General features: G+C 33.3%; 3 protein-coding genes across 3 annotated transcripts in view; 2 read left to right on the top strand and 1 right to left on the bottom strand.

Moving 5' to 3' along the window:
• The window catches only part of LOC119830476 (protein PRY1-like), a 21191-nt gene extending 8469 nt beyond the window's left edge, over positions 1-12722 (bottom strand). Inside the window, exons 1-3 of the mRNA XM_038353516.1 lie at positions 12503-12722; positions 10173-10316; positions 8787-8871 (exon numbers count right to left, since the gene is read on the bottom strand). Of these exons, the coding sequence (XP_038209444.1) occupies positions 8787-8871; positions 10173-10316; positions 12503-12693 (420 nt within the window). The 5' untranslated portion in view covers positions 12694-12722. The remainder of the gene's footprint in view (positions 1-8786; positions 8872-10172; positions 10317-12502) is intronic.
• Positions 12723-15381: 2659 nt separating this feature from the next.
• LOC119830301 lies at positions 15382-17499 on the top strand. Its single transcript, XM_038353261.1, has 3 exons — positions 15382-15556; positions 15669-15770; positions 16174-17499. The coding sequence occupies exons 2-3, from the start codon at positions 15681-15683 to the stop codon at positions 17161-17163; spliced, it is 1080 nt and encodes a 359-aa protein (XP_038209189.1). The 5' UTR covers positions 15382-15556; positions 15669-15680; the 3' UTR covers positions 17164-17499.
• An 889-nt stretch (positions 17500-18388) lies between these two features.
• On the top strand, positions 18389-19982 carry LOC119830370 (ARMADILLO BTB ARABIDOPSIS PROTEIN 1-like). The gene is made up of 2 exons (XM_038353361.1): positions 18389-18734; positions 18845-19982. The coding sequence occupies exons 1-2, from the start codon at positions 18705-18707 to the stop codon at positions 19817-19819; spliced, it is 1005 nt and encodes a 334-aa protein (XP_038209289.1). The 5' UTR covers positions 18389-18704; the 3' UTR covers positions 19820-19982.
• Positions 19983-20709: the final 727 nt, after the last annotated feature.

The raw sequence follows: 20709 nt of genomic DNA, 5'->3' as shown, positions 1-20709 counted from the left end.
AATTTCTATCATTGGTGTGTTGTGCTGTCCCTGACAAATAAATGTTTCTTTCTTTCTTTCTTTCTTTCTTTCTTTCTAATATCCTTATATTATGTTTATATTAGACTGGCTGTTCGTGTCGTCTTCCCCCGGGGTAGCACAGCACAGCTTTCTAACAGTGAAAGAATTTTGGAATTGGTCTGGAGGTTTATATTTATTTATCTTATACCTTTAAACGAGCAATTCTTGTATATATATATATATATATATATAATTGGAATTTCGGAATCGGCTCCAACGATTTTCATGAAATTTAGTATACAGGGGGTTTCGGGGGCGATAAATCGATCTAGCTAGGAATTTTTTTTAGAAAATGTCATATTCGTGTTTTTTTTTCCTGACATCTATTGGTGAATATTTTTATATTTTTAATATTTTGCTTCATAGATAGCTGGACAACTGAAATAACACATAGGCACTTTTTATACCGATATTCCTACGGGATACGGTTACGCAGCACGCTTACGCGGTTTCAACCGCGGGTCACAGCTAGTAATACTTTATTGTACAAAACAGAAAGTAAAGTTTATACAAAATAATGGCACAATGATATTTCGTACAAAAGGCGGCCTTATTTCTAGATAGAAATCTGAAAGTCCTGAATTCCTACAGGAAAGGAAATGCACGACAGGTTTTTACGTGAAAACATTACAAATATACAAAAATACAAAAATTTCCTCGGTTTAATGTACCTAAGTGTTGACATATATATAGCATTATTTCATACTAAAGGCATGTTTAGTACTGATTGTAGTTTATTGCTATTTCACTTATTGTAGTACTTGCAGCTTTAATCGGCTTGTAACGTCTTACGTTGCAATAAATAGACATGAAAGAAAATATACCAAGTTTCTATGTAAACTAGGCTAAGACGCAGTAATGAGGGAAAATGTATGAGAGCTGAATTTATATATTATATGTTCTGGATACTCGGAAATTTATTTTAAACACTTTATTGTGCTGTCAACGCAGCAGAAATAAATACAACAAAACTAACGCTAAAACATACAACACAGAAGGCGGCCTTATCACTTACAAGTGATCTCTTCCAGGCAACCAACTGAACAAGTGAAAAACAAAAATACTTAAAGGGAGGTAGGTAAAAAGTTAAACCAGTGAAACATATAAAAGGTAATACTATAATTACACACACACACACACATATTTTTATCTTAGATACATAAACAGTCGCTTGCAAACCTTTAAGTGGGCAGCACATTGTATAAACTGTTACGATCTAAAAATAATTCTGAATTCAGACAATGCTTGGCCAGTGCTACTAGAAGTAAAGGCTTTTCTTGGCTCTAAGCCAAAATAATTTACAGTAAGATATTCTATTAAAGTGAAGTCCCGTGTCCCCTACTGGGGTATGGGGCAGATGATATACATCTGTTTCACTGATCGATTTTCTTAATGGACAAGTAGGTGATCAGCCTTCTGTGTCCTGCCAGACCGAGACATTTTTTTTTTATTGTCCCACCGGGAATCGAACCCAGGACCCCTCGGTTCTACGCTCACGCGTTTACCACTGTACCAAGGAGGCGTCATTATTCATCATCAAGATATTCTATTAAGAGTCTGAATTAAGTAGGTGAATTTTGTTTGTGTGATTTATAAACTGTACATATCTCTACTTACATCTACACTAATATAATAAAGATTTTTGTAACGTTCTCACGCAAAAGCTGCTGGATCGATTTAAAAAATTCTTTTACCATAAACAAGCTACATCTTCACTGAGTGATATCCTACTATATCCTACTACACAAAGCTCTTTCCCACAAAAACTGCTGAACCGATTGCAATGAAATTTGGTATGTAGATAGCTGGACAAATGAAACAACATATAGGCAACTTTTTATCCCGATATTCCTACGGAATACGGACTTACGCGGGTGAAACCGCGGGGCGCAGCTAGTGCTATATATTTGTTGTGTGCGTCTTATTAACAAAATATCATAATAATTCTCTTTTACTAACAAATAGAGGACATGGATTTTTGATTATAAATAAATTAGCCAGGTAGGTACTAGAATTTACATGAAATTAAATCTCAGGGTTAAAACCATACAATCACGAATATGCATGGTAATAATCTAAGCACACAGGGGTTAATAATATACAGTGTGCAAGTGAGCAATTAATTTTAATTGTATGGCCTGCACGCTCGCTGCAGCGCACCTATACACACACCTTTGATAGATAACCTTGCTTTTGCTCCCGACTTTCCCCACATTGTCAGTAGCTATATAAAGGTAGAGTATAAATATAAGTAGAGTGCCTTATTTAAAACTAGCTTTCCGCCCGCAGCTTCGCCCGCGTGGAATTCGGTTATATCGGTAAGTAGTAGCTTGTAGTCTTTCCCAAGGTATGGACCTAAAACTGAATCTTCTAATAAGCAGGGTAGGTCCTTTTCCAAGTTCAGCTCCATCTTCATACCAAATTTCATCAAAATCGGTTTTACAACAATGAACTTTCATACAAAATTTGATAACCTATCTCAACCCAATCTCCATACCAAATTTCATGTAAATTGGTTCAGTGGTTTAGGCGTGATTAAGTAACAGACAGACAAAGTTACTTTCGCATTTATAATATTAATAGTATGGATGTAAATATGAATAAAAAGATATTTTTGTGTATAAACATTTAGACTAAATAAACATATTTGATATAGATTATAAAATAGAGACATCGGGAAAGTGTGAATAACTATTGAAATACAATTTTATTACTAGAGTTCTGTTTCTCGCATGCACGTCACGTAATCGTGGAAGTCGTTCGCCAATTTCTATTTTCCTATTTTACATACCTGAAGTTGTTTTACAAGACAGAACTCATGTCGACTTATTAAGATATAGTCTTCTGTTTAAAAATGCTATATTTTATCTGTCCAGGTATAGTCTAAAGACTGCATACAGACAAAAAGTGCGCCTTCCTCCTTCCGTTAAAATATCCGTTTACTCTTTGTTAATCTAGACTGATTATATTATCTGTGCCAGGACCATGTACTTATTTCCTTAAAAAGTCCAAAAGACCTATTTATTGTCTTGGCTCTGCGCCATTAATCTTTGAGAGTGTCCCCACTCTCCACGGAGCATCGATTCAACGAGTAATAATCCAACAGAGGTAAAACTAGATACGCCACTCGAGAGAACTCTAGAGTTATATAGGCTACTTTTTACATACACTCCCCTTAGAATTTCATTTGATCACGCGGGCCATATCTGGTACAATATATGAATGTGTTAATATTATAATGTAAGGTGTTTGAATTAAGCAGCCGGCATTTTTAGGCGGCAGTTAGTTTGCAAGACCCTTTTGTCCTTCATGAAAAGTATGTGATGCGAAAGTAGGTCTGATATAACGCGATTTAGATATTTCAATGGCTAAAAACTAAACAATACAATTTCAGTTTTAACAAATACGTAGATGTGGGCAGTTTTTCCTTAGATTAAAATATTTAATACAGTAACAATCTAACACTAGCACTATAATCTAACGAATGAGCTGACTCATTTTCGATTTAAACATATGGTGTAATAATGTTGTGGTTAAAAAAAACTAAACACACTGTAATGATAGAATCAAGTAAATTGTCACTAGTTCTTATACAGAGCATACGTGGGGGAACCTTATCAGGATAATACGTCTCATTAAATTATTGTTTTGTCAGTTGCCAACGAACTTTTATAAGTGTAGGTATAAAGTTTGATTTAAATCTGACATTTTAAGTGGGCTAAAACTGAGTATATAGCAGTAGGTTACATACAAACATGCAGCTGTAGCTAATAAAATCGTGTTGAAATCAAACTGTTGCATAAAAATCATTCGCAATGCGCATTATTCCGACGCATTTCATATCCCAATGCAGCATCTTTTATTGGCAAAAATAATCGTTGCGGGTTTCGGCCTAGCCGCATCTGCGCCAGTGCTCTAAAATTCATGACTTCATTCGTTACTAGAGGGAATTCGAGTAGCTGCATTTCGGCTTTTACATCACGAATTATATCACGAAATATGTGGATATTTGAATCCTGTTAAATATAATAAATCTGATATCTAGTATGGATGGATGTGAATATCATACAATGGAATGGTTTCAGTGAAATGTAATGAAGATAGATGGCGGCGTGAATGCCTTTTTTCAGTATTATAAAAACGTCAGGGACGAAGGAAACGTTAGAAAAATTGAGAAAGACAGAATAAATGTAAAATTATGCAAAGACTTGCTTTTTAGTAGGTATATAATTATTCGGATCTAATGCTGAAATCGAATCCAAAAATCTAGGAGATTATAAATAGTGAAGTCTCGTCTGTGTCCAATATGGCGCACATAATCTGATCGGGGGGAATCGAACCCGCGACCATTCGGTTCTACGCCCAGGCTTTAACCAGTGTACCAAGGAGATTATGGCTATAGAAAAATATATTCTGAGAAATTTTGAAACCGTAACCGTAGCAACGCCTAGCCTCTCGGTCACGGGATCACGGGTGGCCGAGAGGCTAGGCGTTTCTACGGTTAGGCAAGAAACGCATGTTCGAATCCTGCCTCGTGATCAAATTTTTTCTTTTCTTTCAAAATTTCTCATTTATAAAGCATTTCAATGCTATAAAACTAAAAATTAAAAAATATACTCTTTTAATGTCGACTGATATTATAAACGCGATAGTATTTGTGTCTTCACGCCTAAACCGCTAAAACGATTTGAATGAAATTTTGTACAAATTAAGTTTGTAGCCTGAGAAAGTATATTGAATAGTTTTATCCCAGAAATCCCATCGCAACGGGAGCTATGCGGGGCATACCCCGGGACTAAGAGCTAGTAAATAATTATACAAGATAAAGGGTGTGTACGAGTGAAATCACATGCGAAAGGGTAAATATAATAAAGGGTTAGATCATTATATTATCTGTCGCCAGAGTTTCAGCGAAGTTAGCGAGTCAAATTCAACAGAACTGACCTTTAACTCACCACAAATCTTGATCCACTTCCAAGTTCTCTTTTAAACCTTCATCCTATTTCTTTTTCTATAGATATTTTATAATATAAGAACACTTACATATCAGCAAGTCACAAGCCACAAGGCTGATCACCTACTTGTCCCTAAAGAAAATCGATCAGTGATACAGATGTACGTCATCCGCCCCATACCTCACTAGGGGACACGGGACTTCACTATAAGCCACAAGCGTATAATTTACAGATCATTATAACTATATTGAAGCCGCATATTAGCTTCCTTTGTAACAGCTGGGCGAAATGTGGCCAATTTGCTAGGTTTATATATTTACTCTAGTAAAGAAAGTTTATGTATCTGAGACTTCTGGCTCACTCCATATCGCGGGCCTATAAATTATCATCCATAGGTCTTATATATCTTTGCTTTATAAACTCTAATTCAATCGCAATGATCCCAATAATATTACAAACGCAAAGTTTGTAAGTATGGATGGTATGGATGTCAATTACGAGTACCTAGATATAATATTATGATAGATTAATTAGTAGCACCGCTATTTTCAAACTAAATAGAATTGCAAAATATGAAATGTCATGGCATTTGAACCGTGATTGAATCATACATGAAACACACCTACGCAAACTTGCATCACCCATTTATTCAATGTTAAAAGAAAATTCACGGAAGGAAAACCATCCTGTTTAATAAGAGCAAAAGAGAATCATATGAAGATATGAATAACGTCGCGTGTATACGCGCCGCGTCGTATCGCATCCATTCTTTAATTTCGCTCCAATAAATATGATACGCGAAGAATTTATAACGCGAATATTATAATTTCAATTTGTTATGTTGAAATAGCTATTTTTAACATAATAAGCTCTCAATTTCTACACCAGGAATGCTCCGTCGTAGTCGTTTATGTTGCGGCATAAATGAGTGGGCACACCCCCAAAATGGAGACAGGAGACCTTACAAAGCCCACCCACAGCTACCTACGTGCATACTTCCGATCGAGTTTTATTGTCCAATTTGCGTTATAGTCCTCGCTTTACTTATCTCACGTGTTCTGTATTTCACCAGCTGCAGATAGTGTATATATCTATACAAAGAATATTTATTTATCGTGCAATTATCGCAAAACCACTAGCCTCTTGCTAGTTTTCCTATATCTTTTTCTCATATCATTCTGGCATAAGCTACAGCACTGCCAATAGTTTCATCAGAATTCGTTCAGTAATTTTGCCTGAATCTATCCTCACAAACTCTCACTTTAATAATACTGGTAGCATTGAATTTATATATTCTTTTTATGTGGGAGTCGAGCACGCTTCTGCACGACTTGGGCCAGCTAGCACCGGGGATGTACTACACCTCACATAAAAACCGACGCAAAATAGTACATGTTTCTACTGGGAGTGGAGGAGCCGGACGTTTCCTTTTACTCACTCCTTTTCCTTCCCAGCCCATTCTTTCTTTCCAATCCTTTTCTTTATCTCTTTCCTCTTAAAAGGGGCCAGCGCATTCGCAGAGGAAACTCTGCGAATGTTAATGGGCGGTGGTAATGGCTTACAATCAGGCAAACTACCAGCTCAGTTGCTCGCTATGACATAAAAAACATACTGAAGATGGTATTGAAACTGCCTGAAGGCTTTAAGTTAGAAAAAATCAGTTTAAGATAACATGACCCTTTCTATACTGACAGGGGTTGTGATGGATGTTTCATTGGAAATTATGGATCTTAATCGAATTGCGGGGTAGGAAGGGTTGGTTTTGGTTGAGTGATTGCTGAACACTGAACGTCAGTGATACGCGAATCAATAGACACTATTAAAACACATCCAATCACTATCTTACAATCTATACATTTCTGATACACTTTTCAGCGAGACTGTGGCTTTTATAAATCTGGGCTTTGACATAGAATGGTTTATTCGTCTCTAAATGTGTTATAAACTATATTAAGTTAAGTATATCTTTACTTAATTATATTTTTATTATCATTCCGTCAAACAGTGGCACATTGGTAACATAATGCCTATGAAAAAAATACTGAGTATCATTTTAATATACTACTAGCTGCGCCCCGCGGTTTCACCCGCGTAAGTCCGTATCCCGTAGGGATATCGGGATAAAAAGTAGCCTGTATGTTATTCCAGTTGTCCAGCTATCTACATACCAAACATTGCAATCGGTTCAGTAGTTTTTGGGTGAAAGAGCAACAAACACACACATCCTTACACACTTTCGCATTTATCATATTAGTAGGAAGTAAGATTGGTGATATTTTCCTACAATTGTTATGCAACATGTGATATAAAATCTGATAACCGCTAAAAGGAAGGGCCCAATAGGTAACAAGGCCGCAACCATTTCGCTCGGGTCAAGGCCGGAGCAGTCCGTAGCGATCCCTTGTAATCTTACGAAATACCATCATTATACTAATTGCTTCCTGCTTTTACCTTCAGGGAAGAGCTTTTAGTGTGAACCCGTTATGTACATTACACTTCAAATAATTCTACCGTTAGTCTTTATGTAATAAACAGATGGGCTAGTTCCAGAGTTTCATTTTCTTCACGACACACACACACACATACACAAACACACATGCACACACACGTATAATATATAAATGTATAGTTAATAATCTTCTCACTTCGTCTTGATAAAAATGTTGTGATTCTTTATTGGCTAATTGTTTAATGAAACATATTGTTGTAATGTAGTTAACATGTAAAGCTGTTGGATTACCAATAAACATATAAATAAATAAAATAAATAAACAGACACTTGCACATTATACTGCACATTATATAGTATAAAGAATACCCACTTCCCACTGTATGTATATATGCTTAGATCTTCAAAACTAAACAACGGGTTTTGATGTTTTTTTTTTTTCATTAGATAGAATGATTCATTAGGATGGTTTATGTTACAATATTAAACATCTATTAAATCACTCCGAATTTAATGCGTGCAAAGCCACGGGCGGTAAACTATACAGCAACTCAGGGAACGGACCAGTAGCGTAGTTCATAAGCGTGTTCAAACAAACAAATAAACAAACTCTTCAACTTTGTATCATTAGTATAGATTTTATCTCATAATCACTAATTAGATCACCCAATTAAAATAGATTGTTAAAGCGTTTAATGCGAATTAATGAACTTAGCTCATGCAGGCAGGTGTACACGGTGATATAAAGGTTAATTGGAGCTTTTTAAATTGCGCAATAAACAAACTATAAACTACTATAAAGCTATCGACGCCGCTTGAAAGCCTTTCGACTTTCAGTTCATTATGTCTGTAATGAGTGAACGATCTTCATTGCAATTACATCTCTTATCTGGTTAAAAGTTAAAAGATACTTTTGAATTCAAAGGAGACGTTTAATTGATTTAAATTGGAAATTTCATACAACTCAATCGATTTCAATGCGGTTTTACTTGTCGTAATTGAAGGAAGTTATGACACAGTTATACGCGTTAGCTTAATTTGTTATATAAAATTATTAGCTGCGCCCTGCGGTTGCACCCGCGTAATTCTGTATCCCGTAGGAATATCGGGATATAAATTTGCCTTTGTATTATTCCAGTTGTTCAGCAATCTACGTACCAAAGTTCATTGCAATCGGTTCAGTAGTTTTTGCGTGAAAGAGTAACAAACATACACATACATCCATCCTCACAATCTTTCGCATTGATAATATTAGTAGAAAAGTAAGATTTAATATCCGTCTATGTACACACATGGACCTTTGTAAATTACGTAAATCTTACCTTTTGTAGTAATTTAGGCCTGTTGTCGAGTTGCTCTGTTTCCTGGTGATCTTTATCCGTTTCGTTGTTAGTTTTCGTTGATTTCCTAAAGAGAAGGAAAATAAAATGGTCATTCACATGTAAATTAACCTAAAACTTCATCTGTTCACTGAGACAAAGCAAATTGATAAAAATAATTAAAGTATACCATAGACAACATAAATTTTTTAAAATTAAAGAATTGAACACCTTTTCTAACTCCGTTCAAAATTAACCCTGCGTAATTTTCAGAATAACCTATAAACCATGCATAAAATTCCATTAAAAAAGCCATCTTTTCTTAAATCCACGAAGCGTTTTATCAAATGCAAATTAAACTACAAGAAACGGGGTGCGTGTCTAACTCCAATCGACGAAGGACTACTTCCAAGGTTGAATAACTACTAATTTACTAAACGTAAATCAAGATTTATATTGTGTTTATTTACTCGTTAATTAATTAATAAATACACGACGCAAAATAATGAATAAGTTAGTTATTTGTTATGGTGTCGGAATCTTTTTTGCAGAATGGTTAATTATGTGAGTATAATAAATAAAAATATTTAATAAAGGTACAATAATGGTATAACTAGTATGTTATCTGTGGTATAACCATTTGAAAAGTGAAGAAAAAGCTCGCAAACGACATCAGTTTTGCCGAGGGAAATTGCTAATTTGGCTGAAGGGAACAAATTACTTTCTGATTGTGGCTTTGAAATATTATACAAGCTATTGTAATGTTTATAATTCTAATTTCCTGTATATATACAAGTTTGTTGTTTCTTGTGTTTTTATGAGTCCAATTACATGGCATTGGACTATTGCCATTAAACGTTTCATCCTTATCAAGGATCAGGGACGATATAGTAATTATATTTATGTCTAACAGTAGGCTGACCATTTTATAAATCTATGCTCTAGAAATGCCGTAATAAACGAAAATAAATCTGTATATACTATATGGTTAGAGTCGAAACGGCTGGCCCGATTTTTATAATATTGGTTTTGGGCCGATTTTGATAATGTTGGTTTTGATGCATGCATAATAGTCCGGAGAAGGTTTAAAAGGAAAACGAGTCATAATATTTTCTATGAAGTTGCGAAGTTCGCCGGGTCAGCTAGTAATAAATATTTTAAATATTATCCCTTTAATCCTGACGATCCTTATTAAGATAATTATTATCTTTTTATTAATTTATCTAACGATAAACTCATTGAATTTTGTATTGTCACAGATCGTTTAACAAACACTAAAAATTTTTCATTTAAAGTCAGTTCATAATCAGGTCTGTAGAAGTCAGTTACATACGAACTTACATGCACACAAAATACAGGTTAAGCTAATAAAAAAGTTCGTTATAATACCTATCATGTTGCAATAGAGCTGGTGAGACTTTCTTCCTCAAGTTAGCGAGAGCTGTCAACTCTTCACGCTTCCGGGATGGTGGAGGCGCCCCACATAGTGTCAAGAGGGGCATCGGAGACGGCTGAGCATTTCGCGATAAAAGCCTGTAAATGAGTTAATGTAATGAGGAAATATATGAAAGGAAGGAAACACGTATGTACGTACGTACATACGTAGTAACTATTTAATAATCTGTAACCGATCATACAAAACAATGCAATAATAAGCAAAATCGTACCCCACTCAGTCTACGCAACACAGTTGCAACACTGATTTTCAGTGGTATCAAAGTTATTTATAAATTTAGATTGGAACAGCTGTATGTATATGATATGAAGAAATAATATAATCAGTTGTTAGTGCCTACAAGCACTTAAAACTGAATGTTTGTAAAGTAGAATTTGATTACTAAGGTTCCTTCCTGGTCTAGCGGCTACTAAACGTGACATTTCTTTAAGAATGTACATGTTACGCGACGGATGGTAAAGAATCCTCAAATCCCGACACATGATAAATTATTTCCTGCTCATTATCAATTACCTGAATTAGTATTCAGATACAGAACATTAGGATCTTTTTATCGATGTAAATAATATGTTGATTTAATTTTCACATGGAAACTGGAATACCTATTCTAGCTGATGTCAAATAACCATTCATAGATCGGGACAAAAGAGCTTACAGGACTGGGCAATTCCTAAATGTCCTTATACTTGCGTAAACCGTACTTTGAAGTTCGAATAATATGAAATCTTATCTCAATTTGGGAAGGAACAAACTGGAGATATGGGGTGTCGAATTCAGTTAATGCCCAAGCAAAAAAATAGCATACAGCCTGGGTATTTACCGCGTATACGATAACATTTCATACTTCTCCGAAAATAAAAATCTCGTTACTCGTAGCCTTATATGCCCGTGTATTACTGATGAATATTTAGATATGTATATACGATCCTATTTATATACATTTTCTTCACTGATAAGATTTAGAGGGTAAATTATACCTGCAATATGACTATCTGCGGAAACATATCGCCAAGCTTCTTCGATAACTCTCTCGGAGTTTGGAACCTTCGAAGTTTATGAAGATATATTTTATGTAAGTTGTCTACTTAATCAAGAAATTAACCAACCTACAGCATTAGTTAATTGCTTCTGAGTTCTACTTCAACATTCTACTATCCTACTAATATTATAAATGCGAATGTTTGTAAGGATGAGTGTGTGTTTGTTGCTCTTTCACGCAAAAACTACTGAACCGATTGCAATGAGATTTGGTACGTAGATAGCTGGACAATTGGAATAACATATGGGCATTTTTATTCCGATATTCCTACGGGATACGGACTTAAAGGGTGAAAACGCGGGGCGCAGCTAGTATTAAATAAATGGAAACTGCATGTATTTGATTTGAGACTTACCTTTCCAGAATAATGATCATTTAATATTTCATGGAAAGAAATTATTTTTTTTATTAGGAACCTGGTGTTTTCCGTTTGGTCAAATTTGAATTTTAAAGCGGATGATATTTTTGTTAAAATTATTATTGTGCATAAAAAAATACATATTTCTAAATGTCATTCTTTTAAACTATCCATATCTATCCAAAGAATGCATAAATGAACAGGGGTAGAAAATATTTTATAACTAACAAGAATTATTACGCTAATAACTTTATATACCGCTATGAAATTTAAATTTATTCGGGATGAAAGCTTACCTACATCATCCATCAATCAATCATGAGATTACAATTTTTATTCAAAACATTGCTTTTAAAGCAGAATGCTGAAAGGAAATCTATGGCCGTCGTATGATTTTTTTTTTGCGTTCTAAATTCAAATTTATTTATAATTTTTCAATTGAATAAAATTTATAAATATTACAATGAATAAGTATCTTGTAACACTGTGATTTTGTACTAGCTTAATAACATTTTATTAACCTTTTTAAACTGGTAAATAATATTGAAAATCCTTATTATTATTATTTATATTTTTCTATTATTTAATTTATAAATTTTTCATTTTATTTCAATCGTATCTTTAAATGTTATATTAAATATTTAACTCCTTCAAAAACTTTTTTATCGGTTTGATATTGAATAGAACAATGCTTAGTAAATAGTAAATAATAGACAATAGACACAATGATAATTTCGACTTTTAACTTGCAATAAATATCTCAATTTTATCGTCTATAACTAACTAGATATTACATAGAGTCAAACATGATTAATTTAAAACAATAAACAAATTTGCTTACAGATATTATGAGATAAAGAACGTACCGCTTTGAGGCCGGCGTGCGTTTCGACAAGAGTGTATATTCATATAAGTTCGAACTAGATGGATTATTATTAATTGCTGGTGTCGGTGGGTAGTACACTTCATCTTCTCTGTAATTGTTATTAACTAACATAGATTTTAACGGCAACAATTCGACATTGTCGTCGCCACGGCGATCGCGTTGGGCCGTCATAGCGGGGCAGTCATCGTGCGGCGAGCTCGGCTGCTAGCAGCCTACTGAAAGATATGTCCTTGAAAATGCTGCAGCGACCAGCGCTGAAACGTGAAGATGGGATGAGGAAATTTAAAAGTAAAATTTTGTAATGTTATATTTTCTGGCGCCTTAATGTTTTTGTAAGTGGTCTAATGCGTTGCTCCGACTTATAGTATAGGCGTTAAGGAAATTTAATTAAATAGGCATTTTTCTTAATTTTCTTATTTTATCTATGACAATAATAGGATGTAAATATTGTTATTTACATACTTATATGAATATTTTCTTATGATAATGTTCATATATGTATAAACAGTACAATGCTTTAATATTTATTAATTTTCTATGGATCGGGAGCTGATACTGAACAGTGAACAGTAATGAGTCACTATACAATACACAAAATCTTAGTTTATTAAATCGAAATAATTATATTTGAAGTGTTTTTTTATTTGATACAGCAAATTTCAACATGAGGCGGGATTCGAACCGGAGCGCCTCGAAATGGCGAAATGGTTTTTCTTTTGCTTTTTATATTTCAAATATCTGCATTGCACTGTGTACTGTGTAATAAAATTTTTAAACATTTTAACCGCATGTATTTTAATTCTCTTTTTTAAATTTGGCAAAGGAATTTGATGGGTCGTCTGATGATAAACGACCACCCCCGTGGTGGCAGTGGCGTAGTGTCTTCGAAGGCCTTGTATAAAAATTTGTGACGGAAGCCGCCCACAAGAAGAAAAACGACAACAAAACAGATTTTTTTATAATATTTTAGATATCTGAACAGCATCGTTCATAAATTTCGTGGACCTTTTTAGATCGTAAATTTAAAACGAGAAATAATACTTTTCTCAATCAAAAACAGTAGCATTGATATATTTCACGCCCATTTTCCGTAGCAGCGCATGCTACCGGAAAATCGGATTGGCCCAATTCGTATAGAAGAACGCTCGACTGGCAGACTAAAACACTAATTGGAACTATATCGGTGCCAAATTTCATACTATCTGTATGAAGCTTGTCCGTTTTATCTAAACGGACAAGCTTCCTGTGTAAATGAATTAAAAATACTGTCGATCCATCCAACCACCTACACAAAGTTTCATCTTCACAATAACAATATTAGAAGAGGTCATATTTAGCTGGCATTTTTTTAGAAAATTAAAGCTGCTTATCTAATTATTTGCAGAGTACTTCTACAAATGTTCATAGACGCTAGTAACTAGTCTAAGAGTCCGTATAGGGTCAATCTTCATGAAACCTATTTTAAGTTAAATACTTTTTTCAATAACACGCTTATGATAGTTTGTTTATAGAAAAATGTTCATTAAATTAAATTAAATCAATTTTTTTTCATAAATTTTGAAATGTATTGATTTTAACCCTATAAATAAGCCTTTGAAAGCTTGCATCCTGGTTTGTGTTCATAATTATCTAGGTAAAGCTAATAAGCAACTTAAGTAAATAAATAAGGTAATGTTAAAGGATAATTAATATACATAAGTGATTTGTGAGTTTAGGTATGGATTACGAAATAAATTTATTTATTGGAGTTATCGATATATAAGTAACAGCTAAATAGAGTTATATATTCGGGTTTGGAAATTCCCAACAATTGTAAATTACCAGAACATAGGAGACTATTGTCAAAGAACCTGGAATTCCCAGGAAACCAAAATTTAAATATTGTGTTCTAAGTTTTTTTTTTTATATTAAATGTGTAATCCTATTTATGAAATAATTTTAATAGAGTTCTGATAAAGTGTCTTATTAACCGAGCAAAAAATTAACGATATCGGTTACATTGTTTATTTGTTTTAACTACATTTCGTTACGTTTACTTTTAAAACAATTTAATGTTATAGCTATGAACTAAGTTAAAAATTTAAGATTACAATAAAAACCTTCAAAAAAGGTAAACAATTTAATTAATCTAGTTTGTAAGAAAATAACGAATTTAGCACACTTCGGGAGGCTCCCAACGGGGAAGTACCACACGTGACGGGGGGAGCCGAAGGCCCTTTTGCTGTATATGGCAGGATGAAATAACGAAATACGATATCTCAATTGTAGTAATCTCTCTCGCCTCAGATAATGTGCTTATTACACTACACTGAATTAAGTAACTGAATTTATTTAGTGCAATCGCATTCTAGCTAGAATTCTCAATTTGGAACTAGGATGGTTAGTAACTGAATCATTGAGAAGCCTAATTAGAAGAGCATTTAGAAAGGTGTACTTGCATTAAGTTACCTTAAACGTAACTTATTTAAATATTCATATTTGCATTATATAAATAGCCCCATATTTTACTGGAATATTTTTTAGCGGATTTCGAGATAATAAAGTATTGATTTCTAAAACTAAAATAGAATTTTCCGTTATCACAGATCTTCACACCAATTTTTCTTTCGAACTTATAGTTTCTTGTATTCAGATATTATTTTGCCTTTGAATGAACAGTGCACGGAATATATAACACACAAGGAACAAGGAATAAAGCCACAATATTTATTACTATGGAATGGATCTCGAATCCATTCGTAGATAATTTGAAAATCCGTTTTCCGTTTTAAGTCGCATCCATAAAGCGAGTCCTAAACGCTGTGAATATGGTCCGTTTATTGAACACATCTTTATGAGGTTGCAATGTCACTTATGTCAAAAATCAATTTGTCGATACTCGATAGGTGAAGATTAGTCAATGGTGATTTTGTGTCAATGCGGAATTTAAATTCTAAGTAAAATTTTTATAGCAACTAAAAGTGTTTATTGACAACTAGAAAGGTATAAAAACAACTATCTTTAGTTGGAAGTATTTACATTGAATATTTTTGAGGTATGTATGTCAATCGATGTTATTAAACGAACGTGTATAAATATTATTATTGTTTGATAATAAAAATAGTGATGTCACATATAGATTACTCATTGATTACCGGGTTTTTTAGGGGTTGAGGAAAATGGATGAAGATATCGAAATGATTCCTAATGAAGTTTCACAGGAAAGAAGAATGTTAGAATTAGCATTGGACCAAAAAAAGCCAATAGAGGTATGTGCAATATAGTAATTATATTGTAATAAACACAAAACGTAACTATGGCTCAATCGTATTTGTTTTTGTGATATCTTGGTCATATAATTTTGTATTTTTATAAATCCGTTTCTTTAAGTAATTTAAGTGTTAGTTATTCTGTTATTTATTTAAATTATAATTATTAAATTTTACGCATATTGTGACTTAGTGGACTGCCCCAGCTTCGCTCATGTTATATACATATAACCTGTCACTTAATGAAGATGTAGCTTCCTAATGGTGAAATAATTATTTAAATCAGTACAGTCGGTTTTGTATAATAATATTAGTTTACAATCGTTTAAATATAAATACACGAATGCTTCATCTTTACATTATTAGTTTTGATTGTTTAATAATATTCCATTATTATTTGCAGTTTCAAAGTACAGCGGTATCTTGCATCAATGAATGTGAATCAAATAGCGCTGAAAAATTGTGTATATTTGAATTGAGTTACAAATTTGAAAAATGTGATGAATATGATATCGGGGGGACCTATACAGACAGGAAATCTGATTTATGGTTCTTCATGACAACATCTGTTTGCCCTGGGGACAACTTTTTGTTAAATTTGTTTGTTTGCCAGAGAAATGTTGGCTTCTTCTCCTTGGGTATCAGCAGATCGAATACACTCAAATCCGAAGTGAAATGTGATAATTATTTATTTCTTACTGAAGAGCTGACTTGGAAAACGTTCAAATCGTCTAAATGTGACGATACCCAATATATAAAAACGTTTGTATTCAACAAAAGTGATATAGAACAACTGAAAAAGAAAATACTCATCATACCAATAAAGATCGACATATGTTCTAGTTTCACGCTAAATAATGAAATCGTAGAAAGAATACAGGCCAGACATAACATTGGAAGTGTACTGAAGAAAGAGAATACAGATTTCATCTTAGAAACCGCAAGCCATAAACAATATGATGCTCACAAAATAGTACTATGCACACACAGCACTGTTCTAAAGGATATGATTAAAAAGACAAACACCAACACTATGTTTTTCGATATAACCGATCAAGAAATGGAGCTCCTCATAGAATACTTATACACTGGAAACATTAACGAAATAAATAAATATGACAAAGTGATGTTGCTTAAGTTGGTTCAGAAATTTGAATTAAAGAAACTTTTTACGCTAGTGGAACAAGCAATAAGAGATCAGATAACTGTGCAGAACGCTTTGGATATAGCCAAATTATCACAAAAGTATAATTTGAAAGATGTTGAAAAACAAGTGTTCAGATTTGTCAAGGAAAACCCTGAAGTACTCGAGACTGAAGCTTGGAAGAATCTGAATGATATAATGTTAACTAAAAAACTCTTTGAACATATTTACTTCGAAAATTATACATAAATCATGATGTTTGTTTAATGATAAGTGCCAATTTGAAGTCAGTAGCAAAATATGTTAATTTTGTTGAGTGAATAGAAATTGATGTCCAAATAAAATTGTAAATTTATTACTAAATATATTATATTTATAGTATAAAGACATTTACTTGACCTATTTCAAATTCAAACAACAATTTCTAATCTCCAGATTAATCTACTTGCTACTGTACGTACTTGAATGTCTATAGTATAATAATCTCAAAATTTTATTACTGTTTTACTATCATTGTGGTCAAAGACCAAATGTATCAGAGATATTTATTAAATTTCTTATACTGTTAAGAATAATAAACATGTATTGAATTAATATTTGTTTAATTTAATGGATATTTTACGTTTTAAAACATTTAAAAATATGTGTGAGTGAGAAATTAGAATAATTAAAAACATTATAGGATGGGTAATAGGCTTAGACTGCTCACTAGAGCTATTATACCATATTGGTTAAATAATAATAATCCATAAAACATTCATAGAGGAGTTTAGATAGTTTAATCATATAGATGATCAAGGAGCAATATGCTGGAGGTACAAGCCCGAACTATATACGCCATGTTGTACAGCTCGGGACACAATGAAGAAATGCCAAAGAAAAGACGGTTTATCAGTTTTCCCAAATGGTAGGAAAGCGAGTGCATAGTCATAAAACAAAATTTCAAAGATAGTAATAAAATAAACATCTCTTGTACACCTAGATATTATAATGCATCTACAATACAACAGAAAATAATAATAATAATGAATACACTAATCAGCGTATTCAAATATGATATGATGATGACCGTCCGACCTTTGAATTATTCGTACGAAGCTGAATACATCCAAACCTTTGCTTTATTTGGACGTATAGTATTATATTCATTATATTATAAAATTCTCGTGTCACAGTTTTCGTTGCCATACTCCTCCGAAACGGCTTGACCGATTCCTCTGAAATTTAGTAAGCATATTGGGTAGGTCTGAGAATCGGCCAACATCTATTTTTTATCCCGATATTCCTACGGGATACGGACTTACGCGGGTGAAACCGCGGGGCGCAGCTAGTTCATTATATTATCAGTGGTGTTTGACGTTTGCATTTTACGGAATAGGTACAGATGAAGTACATCTTACTTTTGAGTTTGACGTTCGTGTCAATAATCAATTGTCATTTGACATTTAGATATTTTTATTTGCTAAATAATTATAAAGGTTTTTAAGTTAAATTTTAAGCTCTAGGATAAAAATAAAAAGTTATAGTGTTTCAGTTATAGCTGTTTTGAGTTTGTTTAAACAAATCAATTTGTTTTCACATAGTGTAATTTCCTATAATCACATACATAATATTTTCCTGTTGGATTTCCTATTGCTTTAGTTTATCGATAACGTAATCACCGGTCCTGTGAGTCATAGGACTCATGAACTTACTTTGTCATTTAGGATATTGAATATAATCCAATTTCCTAATTTTTCACAAACTCGGAACATCTGCGCGTCTGGCGGAGACATTTATAAAATTTAGCTATGGAAAAAAACAAATTGGATTTTGTGATGGTAAATATAATAATATACCTTTTTTTTATCAATGAAACTCATAAAAGCATTGTAAAATTGTATGATTTCACCTAGGAATCGATAATTTATTGCATTAATTTTTTTTTCAGGATAACTATGTCATACATGGTCACCAACCATGTCAAACATCTGAAGCCAAGTATTTATGTCTAGACGCTATATATGAAAAATGTCATCGACCCAATTTCTATGACATTGGTGGGACTTATATTCATGACATTCCTGATTTTTGGTTTATTTTTAAAACTGAACAGGTTGCAGACTTATACCTTGTTCACATCTTCATGACAAATAAGCAAGAAGGATCAATTAACGTACAGATAAGTAACTCAAACAGCTTATCGTTTGATAAGGAGAAAAATATTGCATTTCTATCATCAAATTTGTCTAAACTTCAGTTTGATAAAGTGCAAGAGTCATCTCAGAAATATTTAACAACCTTCTGCTTTGAAAAGTTTGAGTTAGACCTGATGAAAGGCAAACAGTTGTTTATAACAATATCATTTTTCGAAGACGAAGGTAAGACAACCGTGGATAGACCTAAACAAGTACTTGATTTTGGTTCGCTGCTGGATGATCCAATTGGGGCCGATTTCGTAATAGAGTCTGAAGATGGTGAAAAGTTTCAAGTTCATAAGCTTCTATTAACAGCCCACAGTGAGGTATTCCGAGCAATGCTGAAAGAAGACACTGCAGAGACCAAAAATGGATGGGTCAAGTTGATCGAAGTTGGAAAAGAGGATCTTCAGCATCTCCTTACTTTTATTTATACAGGAACGTTAAAGAACCTCGACGATATTAATTTCTTTAACATGTTAATTCTGGCTGATCGATTCAACCTTGAAGGCTTGAGGGAACTGTCCGAACATGCTTTAATACAGCAACTGTCCATAGACAATGCTCTAGAAATGTTGGCTGTTGCAGATTCTTACAATTCTCAGGCCCTAAAGACCGGGTCTCTTTTGTTTATTAAGAAAAATATGTCGACACTAGATAATAGTATTTTTGAAGAGCTTCATAATGCAGCATTAGTGCGTGAATTGTGCAAATATCTGGTGTCATAAGGTTATAAAGGGAATTGATATAGTAGATAATAATAATTAATCTCTGTATGTTGAACTGCTGTGATTTGTTTTTTTTTTATTGGATTTTAGAATGTAAGCACAAAGTTATGAGAAGTTATTCTGTCATATATCTTATATAATATAAAGTTTTATATAAAATATGCACATTTTAATGTTTTATTTTCTCATCCATTTTGAAATATATATTTAAATTTTTACAAAAAAGGTTGCTGACTTCAGCGAGCTCAGGGTAATGCAATAGTATCCAAAAGGGGTGAAATTAAAAAAAAATGCTTTATTGCACCAAAACAATTCCGCTAATCAGTTGAAAAGAAAAAATTGCAGTTGAATTGAGAACCCCATTCGCATTTGGAAATTGGTTAAAAATATCAATAAATTATAAATATTAAAAATTGCAGAATGACATGATTTTCCTTAATTTGATTTATTGGCATTACAAAATTCCACCCTAACATAATCTGCTGCTTCTTCGTCTTTTTTCTTTTATTCATTTCATTTTATTCTTTTTTTCTATGTGTTGCTAAGCGTAAGTCCCTAAATTTTTTTTACTATTTTTAGTTAAGGCACAAAGAAGGTTCATAGGTAGAGAAGAACGTACCACGGTCAAAGCCGTAGCGGACCGCAAGTATGATATAAAATTAATGACAATCCATTGAACACAATATTGGCAGTCAATGGTTTTGAATTTGTCAGTTATGAAGTTTTCTGCATTGAAAGGCTCCATTTTTTTCGTTCAAAGCCCAGCGGCGCATTAAATAAACAAACGTAGATTCACACTTCTCTCGTTGCAGGGGAAACCCCGCCCCTAGGGATAGCGCACGCGCTAGCCATCAAAATCGATACAAATGCTGTACTAACGCACTCTATCG

The sequence above is a fragment of the Zerene cesonia genome, chromosome 11 (genome assembly GCF_012273895.1).
Source record: "Zerene cesonia ecotype Mississippi chromosome 11, Zerene_cesonia_1.1, whole genome shotgun sequence".
Lineage (NCBI taxonomy): Eukaryota > Metazoa > Arthropoda > Insecta > Lepidoptera > Pieridae > Zerene > Zerene cesonia.
This window is presented reverse-complemented; position numbering and strand designations above follow the sequence as displayed.